At 41.8% G+C, this 22,625-nt stretch overlaps 1 protein-coding gene across 1 annotated transcript in view; it reads left to right on the top strand.

The window, feature by feature from the left end:
• The window catches only part of LOC122790625 (amiloride-sensitive sodium channel subunit gamma-like), a 1,193,300-nt gene that overhangs the window by 751,048 nt on the left and 419,627 nt on the right, over nt 1–22,625 (top strand). The window contains exon 8 of the mRNA XM_044058151.1: nt 14,120–14,177. Coding sequence (XP_043914086.1) covers nt 14,120–14,177 — 58 coding nt within the window. The remainder of the gene's footprint in view (nt 1–14,119; nt 14,178–22,625) is intronic.

The following is a 22,625-nucleotide window of genomic DNA, read 5'->3' as shown; positions in this document are numbered from 1 at the left end:
TAAGCTGTTACTGTGGACACAGTCTGTTCTTATCTGTGAGAATCTACCTTCTTGGCTAAAATCTTTCTTACTGGATCAGGAGGTCCTTTTCATCATTCCACAATGGATGTGTAGTCCCTCCAACCAGTCTCAAATGTTAAAGTTCCCTGTAGGCTAGGATATATACTTGTTAACAGTGAAGATGCTATATCTATCTTCATTGTCATTTCTTGAGTTGCAGAATGGTGCTTACCAGTTGTTATGGGCAAAATGGTGAGCATGAAGATAAGTGTTGTTAAGCAGCCAACTTGTGATATCACAGCATCAATCACTACAAGAACATCCATTCATCTATCCTCAACCCCTTTTCCCATTTTGCACATGGGGTCAGGGTGTCACTTCAGCAGTAACAATCATCTCGAGCCTAGGTTTTACACTGCCAGGTGGCTAGCCCTGCCATGGTAGTACATTCATACCGCACACTCGCATGAACACTCTCATCCACGGCCAACTTAGAATACCTAATCCACCTGCTGCATGTCTTTGGAATGTGGGAGGAAACCAAAGCACCTGGAGGAAACCCAAGTGACCACAGGGAGGACATGCAGACTCCACCCAGAAGGCACCCCAGCTGAGAATCAAACTGGAGAGCCTCTTGCTGAGAGGTGACAACACTAACCGCTGCACCACCACAGCCACTACTACTACAAGAACATGTCTACCCATAAACTGGGAACTTTCAGGAAAAAAACATGCAATATTTGTGGAGAGAATGAATCCAGTCTTAGAAGCCATCAAGGAAGTCTATATCATAGATTAAATGATGCAGCAAAAACCTTAATACATATGCAATGAACATTATTTGTTAACCATTTAGAAATAAGCATGTTATCTTTCAGAAATACTTAAATGTACTACTATTCATTTTTGAAATTTAGAAACCTGATTTTTAAGTAACACTGAATGCTAATATCAAGGGAAATAGGTTTGGTATCTTGAACATTTGTGTAGCATGTACTTCATCTTAACTAATGAACATGAGGTAAATGTGTGAATGCACACACACATATGTATATATGGACAATGTATTTGCATGCAGGTATACAAGTATGTGTGTGCTTGTATGGCTAGATACTGATGTATGTATGTATGTACGTATTAATGTATACGTATGTTTTGATCTACAGAGAAATGCATCATAGTCCATCAGCTCATAAAATAAACATACTTTCATTAGAGTACCACAAAACAAAGATGTAGACTCTTCTCAAACAAGCAGATGATAACACAAAGTACCTTTCTTATTACAGTCTCGAAAAAAGGAATCAGTCTCTTGTACCAAGTCTCTAAATGCTTTCCAATAACTCTCCTCTTTCTGGTTTCCCTTAGCAGGAAAAACACTGCCTAGGTTCCTTCAGGTGTCTTCCACAAGGTCTCTTCTTTCAGCAATATTTCACCCAGAATTGATGTTCTGGGGTCAAGATCTCCCTTAAAGCGAGCCCAACTTCTCTGAACTGGGAGGGTTACAGCCCTCCTTCTTATGTACCATTTAATGGATAATTGGCTTCATCAACAAAATCCTGTAGTAATCTTCTCTGCCTAATAACCCCATAATCTGACAGCTTAAAGTAACAGTTTTAAAGAATAGCTCTATTTACAAAATTCACAGCAACAGTTCCATTTACAATAACACTATTTATATTACTTTCCAACACTTTGGGGTACCATCCTGGTAAACCACCATACTATGCTACAGTATGTATATATGGATATGCATATGTGCATATGGCTGTATATATGTATATGTGTGTGTGTGTGTAGGTATGCATTCATTTCATTTCAACAAACAGATCAGTCAGACTGGGTCACAGGAATCTTGAATGCTGGACTACAACATTGTGTAACATGGCTCAGCAAAACTGACAGCTTGGCAGAAGGTAGGAGTAGGATCCATGACAGTAGTGGGGACCAACCATATGCAGTATAATGTTGGACAGTTAGTGTAATATGCTGAACTGGGTAGTCTACACTGTGCTATGGAGAAGCAATTCTTAGAATCATTATGCATGATATTGCTATAGTGTGGGTATAATTCTAGTGAAGCATAGTATGACAGGGCGTGGGAGACTGAAAATCATTTGAGCTCAGAGACAAGAACAGATGGACCAGATGTTTCCACATTAAGTGGTCCACTTAGGGTTGGGAAATTATTGCTGCTTGCTGAGATGTAGAGTGGGAAGGTAATGGTCTCTGACCAAGCCAGCCAGGGCACTTAACTGCCATCAGTCATGTTACTCACTAAATCTACTATAACATTGATAAGGAGAGGCTCTCAACAGTCATCTTTGTAATGGTATGAAACTATGAATCTAGGAATAATTACCCCCTATTAGACATTTTGGCAAATCTAGGTTTTGGGGATAGAGTGTTTAGATATTACCTAAGTAGTTCTGGAACCATCTATTAGGTAATCTCAGAGGTTTATTCTTCATTTCTAAGCACCTTTAAATCCAATATACACTAAGATTCAGTCCTGGGGCCGGTCCTTTATTTTCTGTCTCCTTAAATGACATCTCTAAGGACCTGACAAAGGCCAATATAACCCTTAAGATGATGACATGTTCATCTGAAAAAAACACTGAGACTATTTAAAAAGAATGAAGAAGTGCTTTAGCTCTCCCTCCTTGACACTGGCTTCATCATAACAAATTAAATATCAACCATAAAAATAATGCAAAAATTACTTTCAACACTGTAGAGTGACCCACAAATTTGGCCCAGTCCTTCTTCATGATCTTTTGAATAACCCAAGTGATCAGGCCTCCAAGTATGAATACTTAAGAGAGGTACCTAATCAATGACTTTGTTTTAAAGTTCACGTTGAATCATCTGTTTGCAGAGACCTCAACCAGCTAAAGCTTTAGTATAGAACATCTCACTTGTTGACTAGGAAAGCCCTCTGTAAAGTTTGTCGATTAATATACTTGAGTACACTCCACCTGTATTTGCACCTATCTTGCCTCATCACACATGCCTCCTTCAAAAAAAAAAAAAAAAAAAAAAACATAATCAATCATTTTAATCGGAGTTGCTGGCTACTGCGACTTGTCTGCATATATCAACTGGACACAAGCAGATTTAAGTATACTTTTCTCTGCACTTATTTAAGATTTGAGTCAGTAAATACTGTCCCTTTGATTCAGTAAACATTGTGTGTCTCTGTCTATCTGCAGTTAAGTTGCCTGAAGCGTGAAAAAGTGTAGCCATCTGGGCTCATTGAAAGTTGTTAGACTGCTTTGAAATTCATGTGTTAGTGTTATTGTTAGCGTGGGAGTTTCTGCTAGCTTTAAAATCTGTGTTAGTTACATTTCTAGTAATCATTTTAATCGGAGTTTTTGGCTACTGAGACTTGTCTGCATATATCAGCTGGACACAAGCTGATTTAAGTATACTTTTCTCTGCACTTATTTAAGATTTGAGTCAGCTAATATTGTTTGTCTTTGATTCAGTAAACATTGTGTATCTCTGTCTATCTGCAGTTAAGTTGCCTGAAGTGTGAAAAAGTGTAGCCATCTGGGCTCACTGAAAGTTGTTAGACTGCTTTGAAATTCCTGTGTTAGTGTTATTGTTAGCTTGGGGGTTTCTGCTAGCTTTAAAATCTGTGTTGGTTACAGCTCTAGTAATCATTTTAATCGGAGTTGCTGGCTACTGAGACTTGTCTGCATATATGAACTGGACACAAGCTGATTTAAGTATACTTTTCTCTGCACTTATTTAAGATTTGAGTCAGTAAATATTGTGTGTCTTTGATTCAGTAACTATTGTGTGTCTCTGTCTATCTGCAGTTAGTTCCCCACCCCCACCCCCGTTTCCTGTTGTGGTGTTAATCTTGGTGGCTTTGGAATTGCCCACCCCTGCTATAAATCTGTTTTTGCACACTCCTCCTGGACCCATCTCATTTGTTCACTCACCTGGGTACAGTGAGATCATATTTTGATTTCAGATACTCCTACCAGTCCCATCACCTCTGCGGTATACAGAGAGAGCACTTGGGAAGGACATTCCCCTATAGTATCTTAATCTGCTCTGTTTCCTTCCTCTCCAAAAAAAAATGTTTGCACTTCATCTGCTTTACTGAATTTGTGTTTCTTCCTACTTTATTACCTTATTTTGCTTTTGCCTCTTCTTAAAAGTACTCAATTGAATTTATTCTGCTGCCTTTATTACTGCTTGTTAGTAGCCTGATTAAATTGTAACTGTTATTCTAAGGCCCTTGGTTTAAGCACTTGGGCTTCAAACCAGTTGTTTTACATTAAGAAGGCTTGTGGTCTGCACTATTGTGGCAGGACAGGTAGCTTACATCCTTCTAAGTTGGGAAGTGCTGATTGAAGGCTCAGTGTCTGTTATTCTAAAAGTGTATTAGTTCTGGGTTAAGCACTTGGGCTTCAGGCCAGTTATTTTACATTAAGAAGGTTTGTGGTCTGCACTCTTGTGGGAGGAGAGGCTAGATTCTGCCCTTCTGAGCTGGGAATTTCTGGTTAAAGGCTTATTGCGCATGCTGACTTGAACTGTTTCTTTCTGAAATTGGTACGCCTTGTTTGCTGTAGCATAGACTATATTCAGGCCGCTGGATCTAGCTTTGTTTGTATAACTTGTGCACTGATCCAGGCCATCTTTTTTGGAGAAGGTTTCTCTGTACCCTAGAAGCAGGACTGTACAGTTAGAACTTGTCTGGTTGAAGACTGCTGGAACAGGGCTCAGTTTTGAGCTTTTTAACTGGTTAATTGGGTAAAATGTTGTTTTGATTGTATCTGCTCTATTTTTCTGGAAAAAAAAAAAAATATATATATATATATATATATGTGTGTGTGTGTGTGTGTGTGTATTTGTTTCCCACCTTTCTGAACTAGTATAGTCCAATTTTCAGGTTATTGCTGAATACAGGACTGTGTTACAAGTTTCTGTGTTGCCCATACCTTACTTGGATAGAAGGAAGTTTCTCTGTTCACCTATGAGAGAGGGGAGCTTTGAGCAGCCTATCTGTCCCTGGAGGAGTGGTTTCAGCCCAGAAGTTAGTAGTTTAGTGTCCATTTTGGGCTAATTTCTATCTCTTTCACTTCCCTGCTATAAAAACCGCATTTGCGCAGTTTTTGCACTTGTATTCCGCTCAGCAAGTAGGGCGGCCACGGTGGTGCAGTGGTTAGCATTGCCGCCTCACAGCAAGAGGTTCTCCGGTTCGATCCTCGGCTGGGGTGCCTTCTGTGCGGAGTCTGCATGTCCTCCCTGTGGTTGCGTGGGTTTCCTCCGGGTGCTCCGGTTTCCTCCCACATCCCAAAGACATGCTGCAGGTGGATTGGACACTCTAAATTGGCCCTAGGTGTGCATGTGTGTGTGCCTTCTGTGGAAGGTTGGGCGCCGGGCTGGCAACTCGACACTGTAAAACTCCACTGCCAATCAATGTGTGCGGACATGGTGATCCGCTGGGGCGACCCCTAACCGGGAAAAGCCGAAAGAAGAAGAAGAAGAAGATTCCGCTCAGCAAGTGCCTTCCAGGTGTTCTGCAGAGTCTACAGCAGCAGAGAGACAAAAGAGTGACTTTGGAGTGATTAAGTATCATTTTTCTGCTTTTCTTGCTGTCTTAACTAATTCCGCCTAAAACGCCATTTTTTTTAGCGAATCTGTGATTTAAAAAGTTTGTTATTGCTACATATTGTACTTATTTGCTGCCTGCACTTGAATTAAGTCATTTTTGTGTTTAAATAATCTGTTTAACTGCTGTAGGCTACACACTAAAGTGCAATAGCCTTTTCTGTGCATTTAAAGTGTTGTTTTGATTGTATCTACTCTATTTTCTGAAAAAAAAAACAAAAAAACAAAAAATATACTTGTTACCTGCCTTACCCTGCTATAAAAACCGCATTTGTGCGGTTTTGCTCACCGGGCAGCGCTGTTTAGCTAGAGTTAAACTATTCTCGGCTCCACGAAGTTTACTCCTCAATTTTTCCCTTCGAACTAAACAAACCTTCAACTTTAGCACTCAAACCATTCATTTCACAGTCAAGCACTTACTTAAAACTCATAGCATGCACTAATTAATCCTAGCACTAGACCCCCCCCATACTGTCCAGAAGGACAAGGCTCTCTATTTGTCCCCACCAGCCAATCAGAAAAACAGCTTACTCTACCTATTCGGGCATGTCAAAGGGCAGTTTCCGGTGTACTCTCCAGTCCAACTGGTGAATCTGGCATTTTGAGACAATGTTACAACTGCCTCATGTACACAGACAACCCTCTCCTTCTACCACCAAACACTAATATATGCGAGAGATGCAATTATACAGCCAAACTAGAGGCAAAGCTCTCTCAACCCAAAACTGGAACTGACAGTCAAGAGGAGAAGGGTAATACTTGCAACACACCACCAGTCTCAAATAGACCTAATAAACCAACACCGGCAAATAACACACATGAATACATGAAAACATACTCAGAGGCTCTAAATAAAAATCTGCAAAAGCAACAGAGACCTCCAAAGCAGACATCCAAGCAACCTCCACACCCCATCACCAACCATGAAACACATACTTCACATAATCAGTGTGCCAAGCAATCACAGCCCTTAACGCAAAATAACATACCCAACACACTAGTAATAGGCGACTCTATAGTCATGCACACTGATGCCCCACTAACTAGGCTGGACAAGGAGAAGGTTACAGTTAGCTGCCTGTCAGGTGCCAGGATCCACCACATAACACAAGCACTCAGGTCACTCCAGAACAAGTACAAATATGACTCTGTCATTGTCCATGTTGGTGTGAATGACCTGAGACATACCTCCCTGGACTACATGAAAAGAGACATGGAAGAGATCTCTGATCATTCAGCCCAGGCCGATATGACCCTAACCCTGAGTAGCATCCTGCCCTCACCAAGAATGATGCCACAGTATAAAGAAAAAAATGATCAATTTCAACAATTGGCTAAGTTTCTGGTGTCATTCAAACGGGATCCAGTATCTGCCCACCTGGGATGACATGCTCGATAGGCCACGTTGCTTCGCAAGAGAAGGCTTGCACCTGTCACCCTAAGGCTTTCAAATACTGGCCAAGGTTCTTGCCACCTCCATAGTGCCCTTTTTAGGCAAGGCTCAAAAGACAAACCCACCACCATAAGTAGCACAAGTAACCAAAAACTGAGGGTAATGCTACTCAACGCCAGAAGTTTAAACCTCAAAATGCACACACTCGAGGCACTCCTCAGTATGGAGAACATCGACATCTGTGCAGTAACAGAAACCTGGTTTAAGGCTCCTGAGAGCACCCCAGCACTACTAGGCTATAACTCATACCATACCTTTCGGCCACAGAACCAGGACCGAAACACAAAAGGAGGGGGTGTATCCACATTCATCAAGGATACCCACACCTCCAGGTTAGTGGCACAGCACAATGCATCAGAGATCATACATGTGCAACTAACAATAGGCAAAACTGCAATCCAAATTGTAGCTTGCTACAGATCACCCACCATGGCCCAGGACCCCCATTCCACATTTTTGGAGACACTGGGAAATATGAAGGTCCTACCAAACACCCTAATACTGGGTGATTTCAATTACCCAAACATAAACTGGGAGAACGACTCAAGTACTAACTCCCTTGCCCAACACTTTCTAGAATTTATAAACTCGAATGCCCTGGATCAACTAGTCAACACCCCCACCAGAGGGAACAACATACTGGACCTGGTCATCCCCAACATGGGCGACCGGTGTTCCACACCGGAGGTCAACCCCTCGCTGGTTAGATCAGACCATAGACTAATCACTCTGGATATCCACATTCCGCCCCCATCCCCAATCAAGGAAACCACAGTGAAAAACTTTTCAAAAGCAAACTTCACATTACTTAAGACCGAGATGGAAAGGTTCACAGCCCCCATGCTAAAGGACAATGCTGTCCAAGCTGCTGAAAACTTTACAAAGGCACTGTATGAGCATCTGCAGGAATGCATGGCTCATGCTATCCCAAGTAAAACCAAGACTCACTCCTCCAAGAAAAGGAAACCATTCTCGTGGACCCCTGCCATAAACAAGCTATACAACAAAAGGAGGAAACTCCCAAGAAGGAAAGACATGACTGATCAGTATCAGCAAGAATCTACGATCCCTCATTAAATCATCCAAGGCTAGTTTCGAAAGAAAAATTGCCAGTGACTCCAAAGATAACCACAAAGCGTTCTTTAGCTATGTCAAGAACCTAATTGGAGACTCTCAGATCTGCTCTGAGTTAGTGCAGAATGGCACAAAATACACTGAACCGAATGATATTGCCAACATTCTGGCAGACAGATTTAGTGCAAACTTCACCCCCCTCTCACCCCCTAAAGGGCCCATAATCATACCAGAAGAATGTAGGGCCCCATCAATCACCAACACACAGGTTAAAACAGCCCTATCCAAAGCCAAAAACACAGCTTCAATGGGACTGGTCAGTGTCCCAGGCTGTGTCTTACAAGAGCTCCACAATGAACTAACCCCTCACCTAAACACACTGTTCAAACTCAGCCTCTCTACAGGCTACATACCCACAGAGTGGCACACAGCAACAGTTATCCTGATCCACAAAGGTGGAGCCACAACGGACCCCAGGAACTGTCGCCCTATAAGCCTGACTAGCCTGGTCTGCAAGGCTATGGAACGCATCATCATGGAACTCATTAACAGAGACAGTGGGAACCTCCAAACGTTAGACCCTACCCAGTTTGGCTTCGTAAAAGGGCAGATCATGCCTCCTAAACCTGGTGGATTTCTTTGAGACAGTTACCAAGGCATTATTTGAGGGAAAGGAGGTCCACACAGCCTACCTAGACCTCGCAAAGGCTTTCGACACCATTCCCCATTCTAGTATTATAGACAAGCTCACCAGCTTGAACATAAACCCCTACGTCACGAGATGGGTTGCCAACTGGCTCATGGATAGAACCCACATGGTGAGAGTTGCAGGCTCTACGTCCGACACTAAACCGGTTACAAGTGGCATCCCCCAGGGATCAGTCCTAAGACCCCTCCTGTTTGGTATATACTTCTCAGAAGTTCAGGCAAGCATAGGAGGACTATGGCTGACCAAGTTCGCAGACGACTGCAAACTAGGGGCAATAACTAATTCTCTGGTTGAAACAGACACCCTCCACATGGGTCTCACTGAGACAGACACCTGGTGTCAAAATCATGGTCTCAGGCTAAATGCCAAAAAGTGCATAGTCATCCCCTTTGGAAAAAACAAAGCAACCATGAACTACCATATAGGTGGTAGTCCCCTAAATACAGAAAATGTAATAAAGGATCTGGGGACCCAAGTAGATAGTAATCTCTCCGTTGATAATCATATTGCCAAGGTGGTTAGAAAATCCTTCTATGTGGCCCACCTAATCACAAAAGGGTTTGCATCTGGAACAAAAGAGGTTATTGTGCCTCTCTACTCATCACTCATTAGACCTATCATAGAATACAATGCCTCATTTGGGATGTACCTTACAAAACCCTGCAACAGCTGGAAAGACCACAAAAGTACCTCACCAAGAGGATTACTGGCCTCAAACAGATGCCCTATGCAGCCTGACTCAAGAAACTCCAGCTGTTCTCGGTTGCATACCGCTTACTCAGAGGTGATCTCTGCCTGACATACAAGGCCATGTTCAACCCAGAATTGATGGACATGCTCCACCTAAAAAAAAAAACAAATCCCGGAGAGCCACACGCTCTAGAGATATAAACCTCACCACAACGATAAATAGGACATGCTGGAGGGATAGATTCCTGTCCCAGAGACTCCCCATGCTTTGGAACAGGATTCCAATATACATCAGGCAGAGCCCCTCACTAACACTCTTCAAGAGAACCCTTGACGGGTGGATGGGAAACAGAAAATTTACCCCGGGGATCACTGCAGTGGCTCTGCTGGACAGTGGCACAGGGAACTAATGGCTCTGCTGGACAGAGGCACAGGGAACTAATCTAAGGGGGTGGTGAAAGCCAACACATTCTGGCTAGGCTTATAAATGCCCTTGGGCAGATAGACTAGTACTTACCTATGAACCTAAGATACTACAGTTGTTTAAGTCAAACTTTCAACTGCAGTTGATATTCTAATCGATCAATGTTGCATTAGCCTAAGCTATATGGGTCCCAACCCTAGTACAACCATAGAGTTTGACAGAGCTAAGGGTGCCTCCATGTGCTCCAACTGTCAGGAGCATGAACAGAGTTCCATAAAAGTAGAGCTGGAGTGCAAAAAAATTCATAGCATTTTCTGCCTAGGAGGGAGGCAACAGACCTGAAGACAATAATAGAAAACAAACAAAACAATAACTATATACAAAAAAGGGGGTGGAGAAAGCCACATCCTGGCAACACCAAAAATACTACCAACAAAAATGGGGGCTGGAGGGAGGGGAGGCTACTGCAATAGTGATTTATTAGAACATCTACTCATCATATGTTTTACTTACACAACTGTGCTATATTCAAAGATAGATCACTGTTGCGGTAGCTTGCAGTATATGGGTAGATGACCATAACTTTGGAAGAAGAAAGGAAAAAAAGGAAGAGGTCAATAAACTAAGACTCCAGGAGCCCCTGCAGAATGGTCCTAGCAAAGCCTGTTCTGCACTTGGTACAGGAATCCAGCTTGTACTGCTTTGTAAACATGTGAGCAGAAGACCAAGCTGCTACATCTAGAATACTTCTAGAGTCAACCTCTTTCCAGAAAGTCACCAAACAAATCAAAGCCCTTGTGGAATTGGCTGCAACCCTACCTGTAATTGGCTTATTATGGTGAGTATAACAGAAGGCAATAGCATGAAACGGCCACCTGAAAATGGTTTGTTTTGAAACCAGTTGTCATTCCCTCTTACCCTCAAAGGAAACAAGTACCTGATCAGCTTTCCTTCCTTTCTCCCTTGTTCTTAGGTTAAGGAAAGAAAACTGGGAGATTAATAACTTGGCTTAAAGTAAACTATAAAACAATTTTACTCATAAAGGTAGGATTTGCTCTCAAAAAACCCTGTCCCTTTGGAACAACAACGCATGGTTGACTCAGTGTAACGGAGTGTAACTCAGATGCTCTCCTAGCAGATGTCAAAGCAGTCTTCCTAATATGAACCTCAATTCACCCTCATGAACTGGTTCAAATGGACAATGAATAAGCTTTCAAAGCACAAAGTCCTGATACTAAGAACAGCCACCTGTTTTGTAGGTGGACAAGTATGTAACATCCCTTTCAAAACTGCTTAACTTGAACCTTAATAGAAAGAGGATGATCCAAGGGCAAACAAGAAGAAATGGTTGAGAAGTGTACCAGTATGAAATCAGAGTCCTGTTGCCCAGACTGCTTAATAATAGCTTATTGTAGTGAGCAGAATATAATATCATAGCAGCAGATATAATTGTCACAGCAGCATATTCAAATAGTATATAGCAGCATAATATTAGATAAATGAAAGCACAAAAGTAGCTCAGCAACAATATCTGAACAAGTCTTGTATCAGACTCCAGCTGAACTCTCTGTCTTAAACATACATATTACTTCAGTTCAGTAACTTTCCTCTGTAGCTGTATCCACCCCCTCAACCCTGATTCCCAGGCCTTGTCTAGCAGGTACCTGACAGTGCCTGTCTATTCCTAATCTAGCATTCCATTGCAATTACACATATCTTTCCCTTGAGAAAGGAACAGTTTGTAGCTTTCCATTGAGAAATGTTATTTCTGCACATCTCATGCTGAACCAGAAAGGTTATCTTTTCACTTCTACTGAACTGTCTTTCCCTGAAATGTATGCATAAATGAAGATACAAACCTGATTCTATATTTTCAGGCCTATTCTATTATATTTAGTCTACTTTTTGCCTAACAACTACTTTTAAGTGAAAAGCCTCAGTCTTAAAATACCTAAATAGAGAAACTATGAAAGGCCAATGGAAAGTAACTGACAAAAATAAATAAATAAATAAACCAGAAGCAGTCTGGCCTGAAGAGGATCCTGGTTCTTTGACTGACACCAACCAAAAAAATATTTTTCACTTACCCATATAGGATTTTCTAGTATCACGGCTTCTCACCCCTGTTAAAACCTGCTGCTCATCTTCAGAAAAAATATACCTAAAAGGTATCAAAATTCCATCTTCCAGGCAGTTAGATGAAGAGTTTCTAGACTGCATTACATCAAACTCACCACCATGTGTGAGTAAATCCAATATGGGGAGAAGTTTGTGGTAATTGCCCTAGGCCAATTTTAAAAGAGGGGAGAACATCTCTTCTCTTAGCCAAAAGGGAGTCACCACCAGAATTTTGGGAAAGTCCTTCTGGATCTTTAGAAGAACCCTGAATATCAATGGAAAAGGTAAAAAAGCATACAGTAATATTCCTTTCCACTGGAAAGAGAAAGCATCTGTCTTCCAAGCCTGTTGTCAAAATGTCTTGGAGCAGAGTTTCCTTAGCTGTCTGTTCTGAAAGGAGGCAAACATATCTACTTGAGCTGTTCCCCATACTTAAATCAGTTCTTGGAAGACCCCAGGATGAAGTTTCCATTTGTGGGAATCTGTTCTGGTCTTGCTGAGCTTGTCTGCAATAAAATTTTGCTCTGACAGAATGTATGAAGCTTGAAGAGCCAAAATGAGCTCAGTTGTTACCTCCAAGGTTATTACAGCAAATCTGCAAAGAGGATAATATCTGCTACCTCCCTGTTTGTTTATGTGCAATGTCAGTGTGATGTTGTCTGTATACACCTGGATGAGTCCTGGGGATCAGAGATGATTTATGGCCTTCAAAGCATTGATAACTGCAACATTCTTATGTTTACGTGCTTCTGTCTGTCTAAAGGTTTGCAAAGGTCTTGTACTTTTACTCTTTCGAAACTTCAATACATGCCAGGTCTGTACTTTCTCTGGTAACTGACTAGAGGGGTGGGGGTGGGGGGTTGGAAGGAAGAATAGAAGACCCAGATTGCAAACTATACGGTCTATCCATCACCATCCAAGCTCCCTCTTTATAAATTGCTGGACAGGGATCTGAAAGAACAATGAGTCTAGTATGCTGAATCAGTATTGATGTGAGGTACTACTATATTTTCCTCATGTGTAGTCTGACAAGGAGAAGCATAAGAATCATGATGTCGTGTATCCCGGAATCCTGACCTGAGACACTACCATGCAGTTGGCTGGTTTTGACTGAAGAACATCAAGAACTGCTAAAATGTGTCTACTTTGCCTGGAGAAAGAAGAGCACTGCACAGTCCAACAAACATCCCAGAAAAATCATTCTGTGAGAAAGGATGAGAGAAGATCTCTAAAAGCTAATTTGAACTCCCAGATTGAGCAGAAATTCCTGAACAGTTGCTAAAGACACTTGACAGCTGAAGAAAGAGTCTACAAACATAAGACATGTATTCAAATATGGAAAAATGTGAATACCTTGAAGTCTGTAGTAAGCAATTTCTAGAGCTAGGCATTTTGTGAACACCCTCGGTACAGTGGAGAGTCTAAAGGGAAAAATGCAGAACTGATAATACAAGGCAGCTAGAGCCAATCTTAAGAACCACCCAAAATGCCTGGCAATAAGAATGTTAAGCTAGGCATCCTTTTGTTTTAGCTTTACCATGACAGCTAGCGGTGGATAAGAGGTATAAGAAACTGAAGAGATAACATCTTGAACACTGAAATCTTGACAAAAAGTTTAGAAAAGAAAGTTTTGGAAACCAGAACAATTTCTCTAATAAAAACCTTTGCCTGGGAGATTGGGAGGACACAGGTCCTATGACTCCCAGAGACAGCATATGGTACAAAATGGGAGGACAGACATAAATCTGGTTCTCTGGATAAGACTGGGATCCCCTGGCATTCTCATTAGAGAAAATGACAAAACTTATTTTGAGAGTTATGATAATAACAATGTTCGCCGACTAAAGAAATAAAAAGATGAAAGCATCTTTATGGCATGGTCAGTAATAAGAAATTATTATTATTATAAAAAGCTGCACTTTGTGCTTCATCTTCATAATTATAAACTTTATAATGTAATATCTAACAATTTTAATTTATATATTTAATTACATATTTTTCTTTAACTTCTTTTTTTCTTTAGGGAAGAAATCTTTGAGCTCACTGTTTCAGGTTCCCAATGGCCTTCAACAGCCTTCATGGTAAGTACTGACATGCTCCTTCATTTACTTGCATAATGTCTTGCTATTGTTCATCTCACTCTTGTTGTAACAGGCCTTGTCAGTCTGTCACATAGCCTGCAATGGGGACAGTATCTCAACTGAGGCTATTTTGTCTTTTTGAAAACGTACCGTTGTGTAACTAAATTTACCATAACAGTAGATGTTTGAATGATCACTGGTGAGGTAGCCTGAGATATATGGGTTGTATGCTGCACAGGATATAACAACCTGCCAGCTTTTAAAGCTTCAGGGCACATTCCATGTGCCCAAACTGTTAACAGCTTGAGATGAGCTGACTGAAAGACAAGTTTGGGTGCCAAGCCCTTCACAGCTTTCGTGCCAGTTGAAAGAGGGATGCTGAGCCCTGAAAGGACACTGCCAGTAACAACAACAACAAAAAAAAAAAACAAATGTTCACACCCTGGCATAAAAATTACACCAAAATAAGGGGAAGGAGGAAGAGAGCAGCTACTGCAGCAGTGATCATTCAAATGTCTACTCCGATGGTAAGTTTACTTACACAATTGTACTATTTTTTTCACATTGAACACTCCTGCAGTAGCCTAGGCTTTATGGGTAGAATTACAAACACTGGGAGGTGGACAGGGAAGGGTAGAGAAACAACTAAAGAATGGTCCAGCAAAACCTGACCCAGAACTGGCAAAAGCATCTAGCTTGTAGTGCTTTGTGAAGCTGGCTTGTTGCAGTAGGGATAGGACTAACATAACTTGGGCTACTGCAACAGTGAATCTGTGTTTGCGCATCTGTAGATTTGTTTACCATGCAGATAAGAGGATGAACCACTGCATGTAACTTCAGAAGACAACTGGCTTTCATTTATTAGGCAGAGGACCAAGTTGCTGCTTCTAGAATACTTACAGAATCCAACCCTTTCCAAAAGCCATATATGAAGCCAAGGCCCTAGCAGAATGTGCCTTGACCCTCCCTGGAACAGTTTTGTTGTGGTAGGAATAACAAAAGGTAACAGCTTTTGACAGGTTGTCACTTCTTAACTTCACAAGAAATGAACAACTGATCAAAAATTCTGCAAGATTTTGATCTGTCAAAATAGCATCTGAATTGTCAGTGGACATCCAAGGTATGAATTATCTTTTCGCCATCGTTCAGTGAAGAACATATAGAGGAGGACAGTTTGACTTAAAGTAAACGCAGAAACTACTGTAGGCATAAAAGGATTAGTTCTCTAAGAAACCCGGTCTGTATGGAAAATGAGATAAGGTTGACCCACCATAAGAGCTTGTAACTCAGATACTCTGCTTGCAGAGGTCAGAGCAGAGTCAGAAAAACAGTTTTTCATGTTAAGAACCTCAAGTCAGCCAGATGAGCTAGTTCAAATGGTGCAGGTGTTTTTCTAACACAAAATTAAACCAATTTTCTTGAAGGTCTCCAATGCAATACCACTTTCAAAAACATTATGACGTGAAGGAGGGGATCCATAAGCAGACATGTTGAAATGGCAAATAAATTAACCTTTTGATAGAGGGATAAGACAGGCCATAATAAAGTAACCCACAGAAATATTGTAAATCCGGAGAATCACTAGCCTTGCACGAGTGCTGGTTATGTTGTTGGCATCAACTATAAAACCTCTTCCATTTGCTTATATATGATTTTCAAATAGCAGACTTTCTTGCCTCCATTATTACCTACTGTATATCCTCAGTAAACTGGATTTAAAAGGTATTAATACCCTATCATCCAGCAGTCAGAATAAGCTGTTTAGGATTGGGCTTTAAGAAATACCCCAGTTCTTTTGTGAATAGATCCAGTCTGTGAGGAAGCTTCTGGTAATTGCCTGTGGCCAATATCAAAAGGTGGGAGAGCTACTGTTGCCTGGGCCAGAAGGGAGTCGCCACAGTGATCTTGGGGGATCCCTTCTGAATCTTCAGATGTATCACTGATTTCAATGGAAAAGCATACAGGAGCATTCCTGTCAAAGGAAAAAGAAAAGAAAAGGTATCTGCCTTGAAGGCCTTCTTGCATGGAGTCTTGAAGCAGAATTTTGCCAGCTGACACTTGAGAGAGGAGGCAAAAAGCTCTACGTGAGGATCTCCCGTCAGATGGATCAAATTTTGGAAGACCCCTTGATTTAATTTATATTCCTGAGGGTCTGCCTTTGTCCTGCTCAAGTTGTCTGCCACACAGTTTTGCTCTAAAGGAAAGTAGGAAGCCGGTAGAGTGACATTATAAACAATATCCCATGGTAACATGGCCAGTCTGTATAGGGACAATATCTGATTCCTCCTTGCTTGTTTACATACCATATGATTGTGGTATTGTCTGTAACAATGTGAAGTGGTCCTGGGGACCAAAGGTGCTACATAGAATTGAGTGCCTTGATAAATGCAAGAATCTCTTTTATATTTATGCGCTTGTGTCTGTCTTTGTCGTCACAAATACCTTATAGTTTTATCCCCCTTGACACTGCTCCCCAGTCCAAGGTGTCTGTGATAACCGACTGCTTTGGAGCAGGAGGGGAGAAGAGGAGACCTGGATTCAAGGATATTTGATGTATTACTCTTTTCACAGATCACAGAAATGGAATCTAAAAAGAAAATGGGTGTTGGTGCAAAGAGTGGAGTCTTCCCAGAGGTATCATGAGAATCATGGATGCCATGAGGACCAGAATCCTGAGGTATTCCCTCATAGTGACTGAAGTATGAGTGGAAACCCCCTGGAAAAGATCTAAATACAGATCTGTTTTCCTGTGGAAGAAATTCCCTTTGTACTGAGGTGTCTACCAGATATGCCAGGAAGACAATCCTGTGTAATAGAGCCAAAAAAGACTTTGGAATGTTTTCTTGGAATCCCAACATACTTTAATAAAGATCCCACAGATATAAACAATGCGGATACCATGTAGCCTGCAATGGGCTATAACTGGAACTAGACACTTTGTGGACACTCTTGAAGCAGTGGACAGCTCAAAGGGTAAGGCAGAGAACTGATAAGGTGACCCAAACATACACCATTACGAAACACCTGAAGTCTGGATGTATAGAAATGCGATGATAAAAGTATCTTTTAAATCTAAGAGTACCAGAAAAACTCAAATGAGGAAAAAGGTGCAAATGGTTCTGAAGTGAAAGCATTTTGAATGTGGGCACTATCACATACTGGTTTAGGAAAGAAAGGTCCAGAATTGGTCTCCATGCTTCTTTCTTCGGCTCAGGAAACAACTTTATTGAATTATTTATGACATAGTCAAAACTACATTTATATAAGAGCAATCAAACCAAATTAACAAGTTCACATATACAAACATTATGCATCACATATACTGTTCTCTACAATATAATCAAACCAGCACTAAAAAAGTTGTTAAATTCCTGCCTTCTCTTAAACCTCATTCCTCCTCCAAAACATTTTTCTGCATGTATTGTTCCCACAATTTCCATTTTTTTTCTATGGAATTTACTCCTACCCTTTTGTAAAGATCCCATTTCCATTGTTTTATCTATTATAATATTCATTACTTCACGTATGGTTGGTTTACTCTTTGACTTCCAATTTCTAGTAATTGCTTTTTGCCATCCAAAGGAATTAAACTCTTAAACTTAACAAGACCTTACTATGTCTAGGCAATTCAAATCCTGTATCACAGCTAAAATAATAATAATAATAATAATTTCCTCAGTTGCACTCATTTTCTCACCTAGTATTTCTGACAGAGTATTCTGTATAGAATTTATAAAGTATGCCCACTCATTACACTCTGAAAACATATGCTCTCAGGTACCTCTTTCTTACCAGTTACACCTCCAGCTTTTGCCATCTACCTGAGGAAAAATTCTTTGGATTCTGTATGGGGTATAAAAGTACCTATGCAAACACTTCCAAAAAAATCCTAAATCTTCTAGACTGTATATTTGGCAGACATACATATGTCCTCCCATTGTTTCTTTGTAAATTGCTTATCTAATCTCGCTTCCCAATCTTTTCAGACCTCCTCTGATTGATCCCTTTATAATAACAATTTCTATTCTAGATTCAACTAAAAACTCAACCACTGTAGGTCTTTCATTTAGGACTTCCGTATCCCTTTCTCTTTGCCTATACACTGATATCAATACCAGACAAGGAAGGCAATATGTGGCCTGTAGTCCAAATGTCTTCTTGGCCTCTTCACCATTCTGTTACCTTTCCCTCTTTAATTATTTGTTTCCAATAATGTGTTGCCTTATTTCTTAATATACTTGCTGCTACTTCATGAATATAATATTTTATATGACCGCTGTTAATCTCCTTAAAGATCTGCATCCAAAATCCCACTCTTTCCTTATTTCTTGAATTAGCCACCCCCCACTTCATCATCATGCCTTTCCACTCTGAATTGTAGATCTCTGCATGTGTCATGTATAACAGCCTTAACTGTGCAGCTTTAAAATATCCCTTCAAATCAGGTAATCCTGATATGTTAAAAAGCAAATTGAAGGTCATGTTGCTTAATGCTAACAGCCTTAACCTGAAAATGCACTCACTGGAGGCTCTCCTCGCACTGGAAGATGCCAGTGTCTATGCGGCTATAAAAACTTGATTCAGGACTACAGAGAGCACCCCTGCCTTACCAGGCTATACCTCATTCCACACATTCTGACCCCAAAATGAGGTCGGGAAGTCTAAGGGTGGTGGAGTCTCTATCTTCATTAAGGACAGGCACATCTCCAGACTGGTTTGCCAGCATGACGCACTGGAATTACTCCAGGTGCAACTAACAGTTGACAAGACACCTATCCAAGTTATAGCCAGCTATAGATCCCCCTCCATGATTCAGGACACCCACTCCTCCTACCTGGACCTACTTGACTCCCTTAAGGTACCCCCTAACACCCTGATCCTTGGTGACTTCAACTACCCCACTGTAGACTGGGTGAACCATTCCTGCACTAATGCACTCACCCAAAGATTCCTTGACTTCAACAGTTCTAACACACTAGACAGGCTCATCTCATCCCCCTTGCCAGGGGAGATAATACTCTGGACTTGGTCCTCACCAACATGGGTGACCACTACACCACTCCCATTGTATGTTCTTTCCTGGTGAGATCAGATCATCAGTCTGTCTCATTCAAAGTTTCAAGTCTGATCCATAAAGCCATGGAGCATAGTATTATGGATCTCACAAACAAGAATATAGGCAATCTCCAAGCACTTGACCCCTCCAAGTTCGGATTCGTCAAGGGCAGATCTTGCCTGTTGAAACTGATTGACTTCTTTGAGACTGTCACAAGGCCCTGAATGAGTGAAAGTCAGTAAATACAGCTTAACTTGACTTGGCCAAGGCCTTTGACACAATCCCCCACTTGGACATCATCAAAAAGCTAAAACAACTTGGCATAAATCCCTATCTCATCAGGTGGGTGGCCAACTGGCCCACCGATAGAACCAACAAGGTCGAAATAGGCACCTCCGCCTCCTCCACAGCAGATCTGTCACTAGTGGTGTTCCCCAGGATTCTGTCCTGGGATGCCTACTGTTTGGCATCTACTTCTCAGAGCTCCAGGCAAAGACAAAAGGCCTGTTGCTGACCAAGTTTGTGAACGACTGCAAGTTGGGTGCTGTCACTGAATCCCCAAATGATAACATACTGCAAGAGGGGCTCATATCAACAAATGACTGGTGCTAAAGTCAAGGCCTTAAGTTAAATGCAAAAAAAGTAGTATCATACCATTCAGCATAAACAAGGCCCCTACTGACTGATTACCACATCAACAGCCTGTGATGAGAGACCTGGGTACTCAGGTTGACAACAATATCACATTCAACCATCATGAAGCAGCAGTGTTCAGAAAATAGAAGTTATGTTCTTACCATAACGTTCCATGTTAGTTGTCTTCTTCTCGCCTTCTTCTTGCTGGATGGGTTCGGAGCCGACCTCGGCTCCGACTCGGCCACTCTAAAAGCTCGAGAGTTGGTTCCACCGGCTCGAGGCTCCCCTTATATCCCACAATGCTAGGCGAGAGTTACCTCAGATCTCGTTTGTAAGCTAACCCCAGCTTATAACAGTAACAGTATAACTGTAAAACAGAATCCACCTCTAACAACAGGAAGAAAAAGGGTGACCTACATCCTGAACCAAGAAATATGCATAATAGCATATGACTAAGAAAGAGGTGGTAGAAAGAGAGGTCACGATCACAACTCCTCTAGGTCTGTCCAGGCCAGGGGAAGGAGGGTGGGGCCAAGAAGAAGGCGAGAAGAAGACAACTAACATGGAACGTTATGGTAAGAACATAACTTCTATATGTTAAGTTGTCTATCTCGCCTTCATTCTTGCTGGATGGGACCGGTCCCTAGCACCTTGTCCCGGGTGGCCTAACGGAACAGACTCCTGAGAACAGTGGAACCAAAATTAGCTCTATGCCTAGAAGCTAAATCCAACTTATAATGAGAAATAAAAGTGTGAGGAGTAGCCCAAGTAGCCGCTGCACAAATGGTGTCAATAGGCAGTCTGTCTTGGAAGGCTAAAGAAGTAGCCAAAGCTCTGGTGGAATGGGCTTTAGGTTTATTAGGCAATTTTGTTGTCTAATTTCATATACCAGGGAAATCAAAGATGTTAGCCATCTGGATAATGATACCTTTGAAACTGAAAGTCCCTTTCTGCTTTCCGCATAGGAGACAAACAGTTGATCAGATTTTCTGAATTGTTTCGTCCTATCCAAGTAGTACCTTAATTGACGATGAACATCCAGGCAGTGTAATTTTGTTCAGACCTATTTGAATACTCTGGGAAAAAGACAGGGAGGTCAATGGTTTGATTCAGATTTGATGTTGAAACCACCTTAGGCAAAAAGGACGGGTTAGTTCAGAAGAAACTCTGTCCTTATGGAACACAAGATAAGGAGAACGACAACTGAGTGCTTGAAGTTCTGAAATTCTTCTAGCTGATGTGATAGCCACCAGAAAGAGAGTTTTCCATGATAATAATTTCAAGGAACATGAAGCTGCAGGTTCGAAAGGGGAAAGAATCAAAGAAGCAAGAACTAAATTTAGGTCCCAAGGAGAAGGAGGATTTCTTATAGGAGGTCTGAGAAGAAAAACTCCTTTCAAAAAGGCTTTGCAAAGTTTGTGGGACATTAGGGCAGATTCAGAAATGCCCACATGGAAATTAGAAATAGCTGCCAATTGAACCTTAAGAGTAGATGGAGATGAACCTGCATGGAAGAGTTCAGCTAGAAAATCAAGGACTAGTTGGATGGAAGCGGTGAAAGGATCTATGTCCTTTCCTTGTGCCCAATATGAGAAGCGTTTCCACTTACTCAAATAAATCTTTCGAGTGGAAGATTTATGGGAAGCTATCAATATATCTCTAACAGAGTGAGATAATTGAGGAAGCCTGGCTACGGTTGGAACTGGAGGAACCAAGCAGTGAGGTTCAGAGAGGGAAGGGAGCGATGAAACTGACCCGACTGGTGGATCAAAAGATCTGGAACTAGGTCCAGATTCCACGGTCGCTCCAAAAGAAATCGATGTAGAAAGGGGAACCACACTTGTCGAGGCCAGTAAGGAGCAATGAGGATCAATGAGGCCTTCTGAGCGATAGCTTTCTGTATTACTTGAGAGATCAGTGGGAAAGGAGGAAATGCATACAGAAGTCCCCGGGGCCAAACTTGGACTAGAGCGTCCCTGCTGGGTTGGCCTGGTAAAGGGAATAGAGTGAAAAATTCTCTGCACTTGCTGTTTTGGGGAGTAGCAAAAAGATCGCAGCAAGGCTGACCCCACTTGAGAAAGATTTCTCTCACTACAGAGTCTTTCAGAGACCACTCGTGAGGCATGAGTATGGCTCTGCTCAACTTGTCCGCAATGTGATTGGACTTCCCGGGGATGTGCGTTGCTATCAGAAAACGCTGAGAAGAAATCGCCCATTGCCACAGTCTGAGTGCTTCTCGACACAGGGGTATGATCTGGTTCCGCCTTGTTTGTTGATGTACCACACTACAGACATATTGTCTGTCTGGATTGCAATTGTTCCCAAGGGAAGAGAGTCTTGAAGGGCTTGCAACACTAAAAGCACTGCTCTCATCTCCAGAACATTTATGTGCAAGTGGCATTCGTTTGGTTGCCATGTGCCCTGGACTGTCCTGCCCTGATAATGCCCCCCCACCCGATCAGGGAGGCATCCGTTGTCAGAGTAGCAACCGGAGGAGGTGGAACAAAGGGTCTTCCCGACAGGAGCTGGGGGGAAGACATCCACCACATGAGATGCTTTTTGCACGCTTGCGTGATCATAATGGTGTGAGACATTGGAAGTTCCTGGTATGACCATTGGGTAAAAAGCATCCACTGAAGGATCCGCATGTGGTATCTGGCCAATGGAAGGAGAGGTATAGCCGCTGCCATGATTCCCAACACCTTTAGAACCAACCTGGCTTTGACTCTGTTGTTGTTGAGAAGAAGTGACACCAA

The sequence above is a fragment of the Protopterus annectens genome, chromosome 16.part0 (assembly GCF_019279795.1).
Source record: "Protopterus annectens isolate FY-2018-M chromosome 16.part0, PAN1.0, whole genome shotgun sequence".
NCBI lineage: Eukaryota > Metazoa > Chordata > Ceratodontiformes > Protopteridae > Protopterus > Protopterus annectens.
This window is presented reverse-complemented; position numbering and strand designations above follow the sequence as displayed.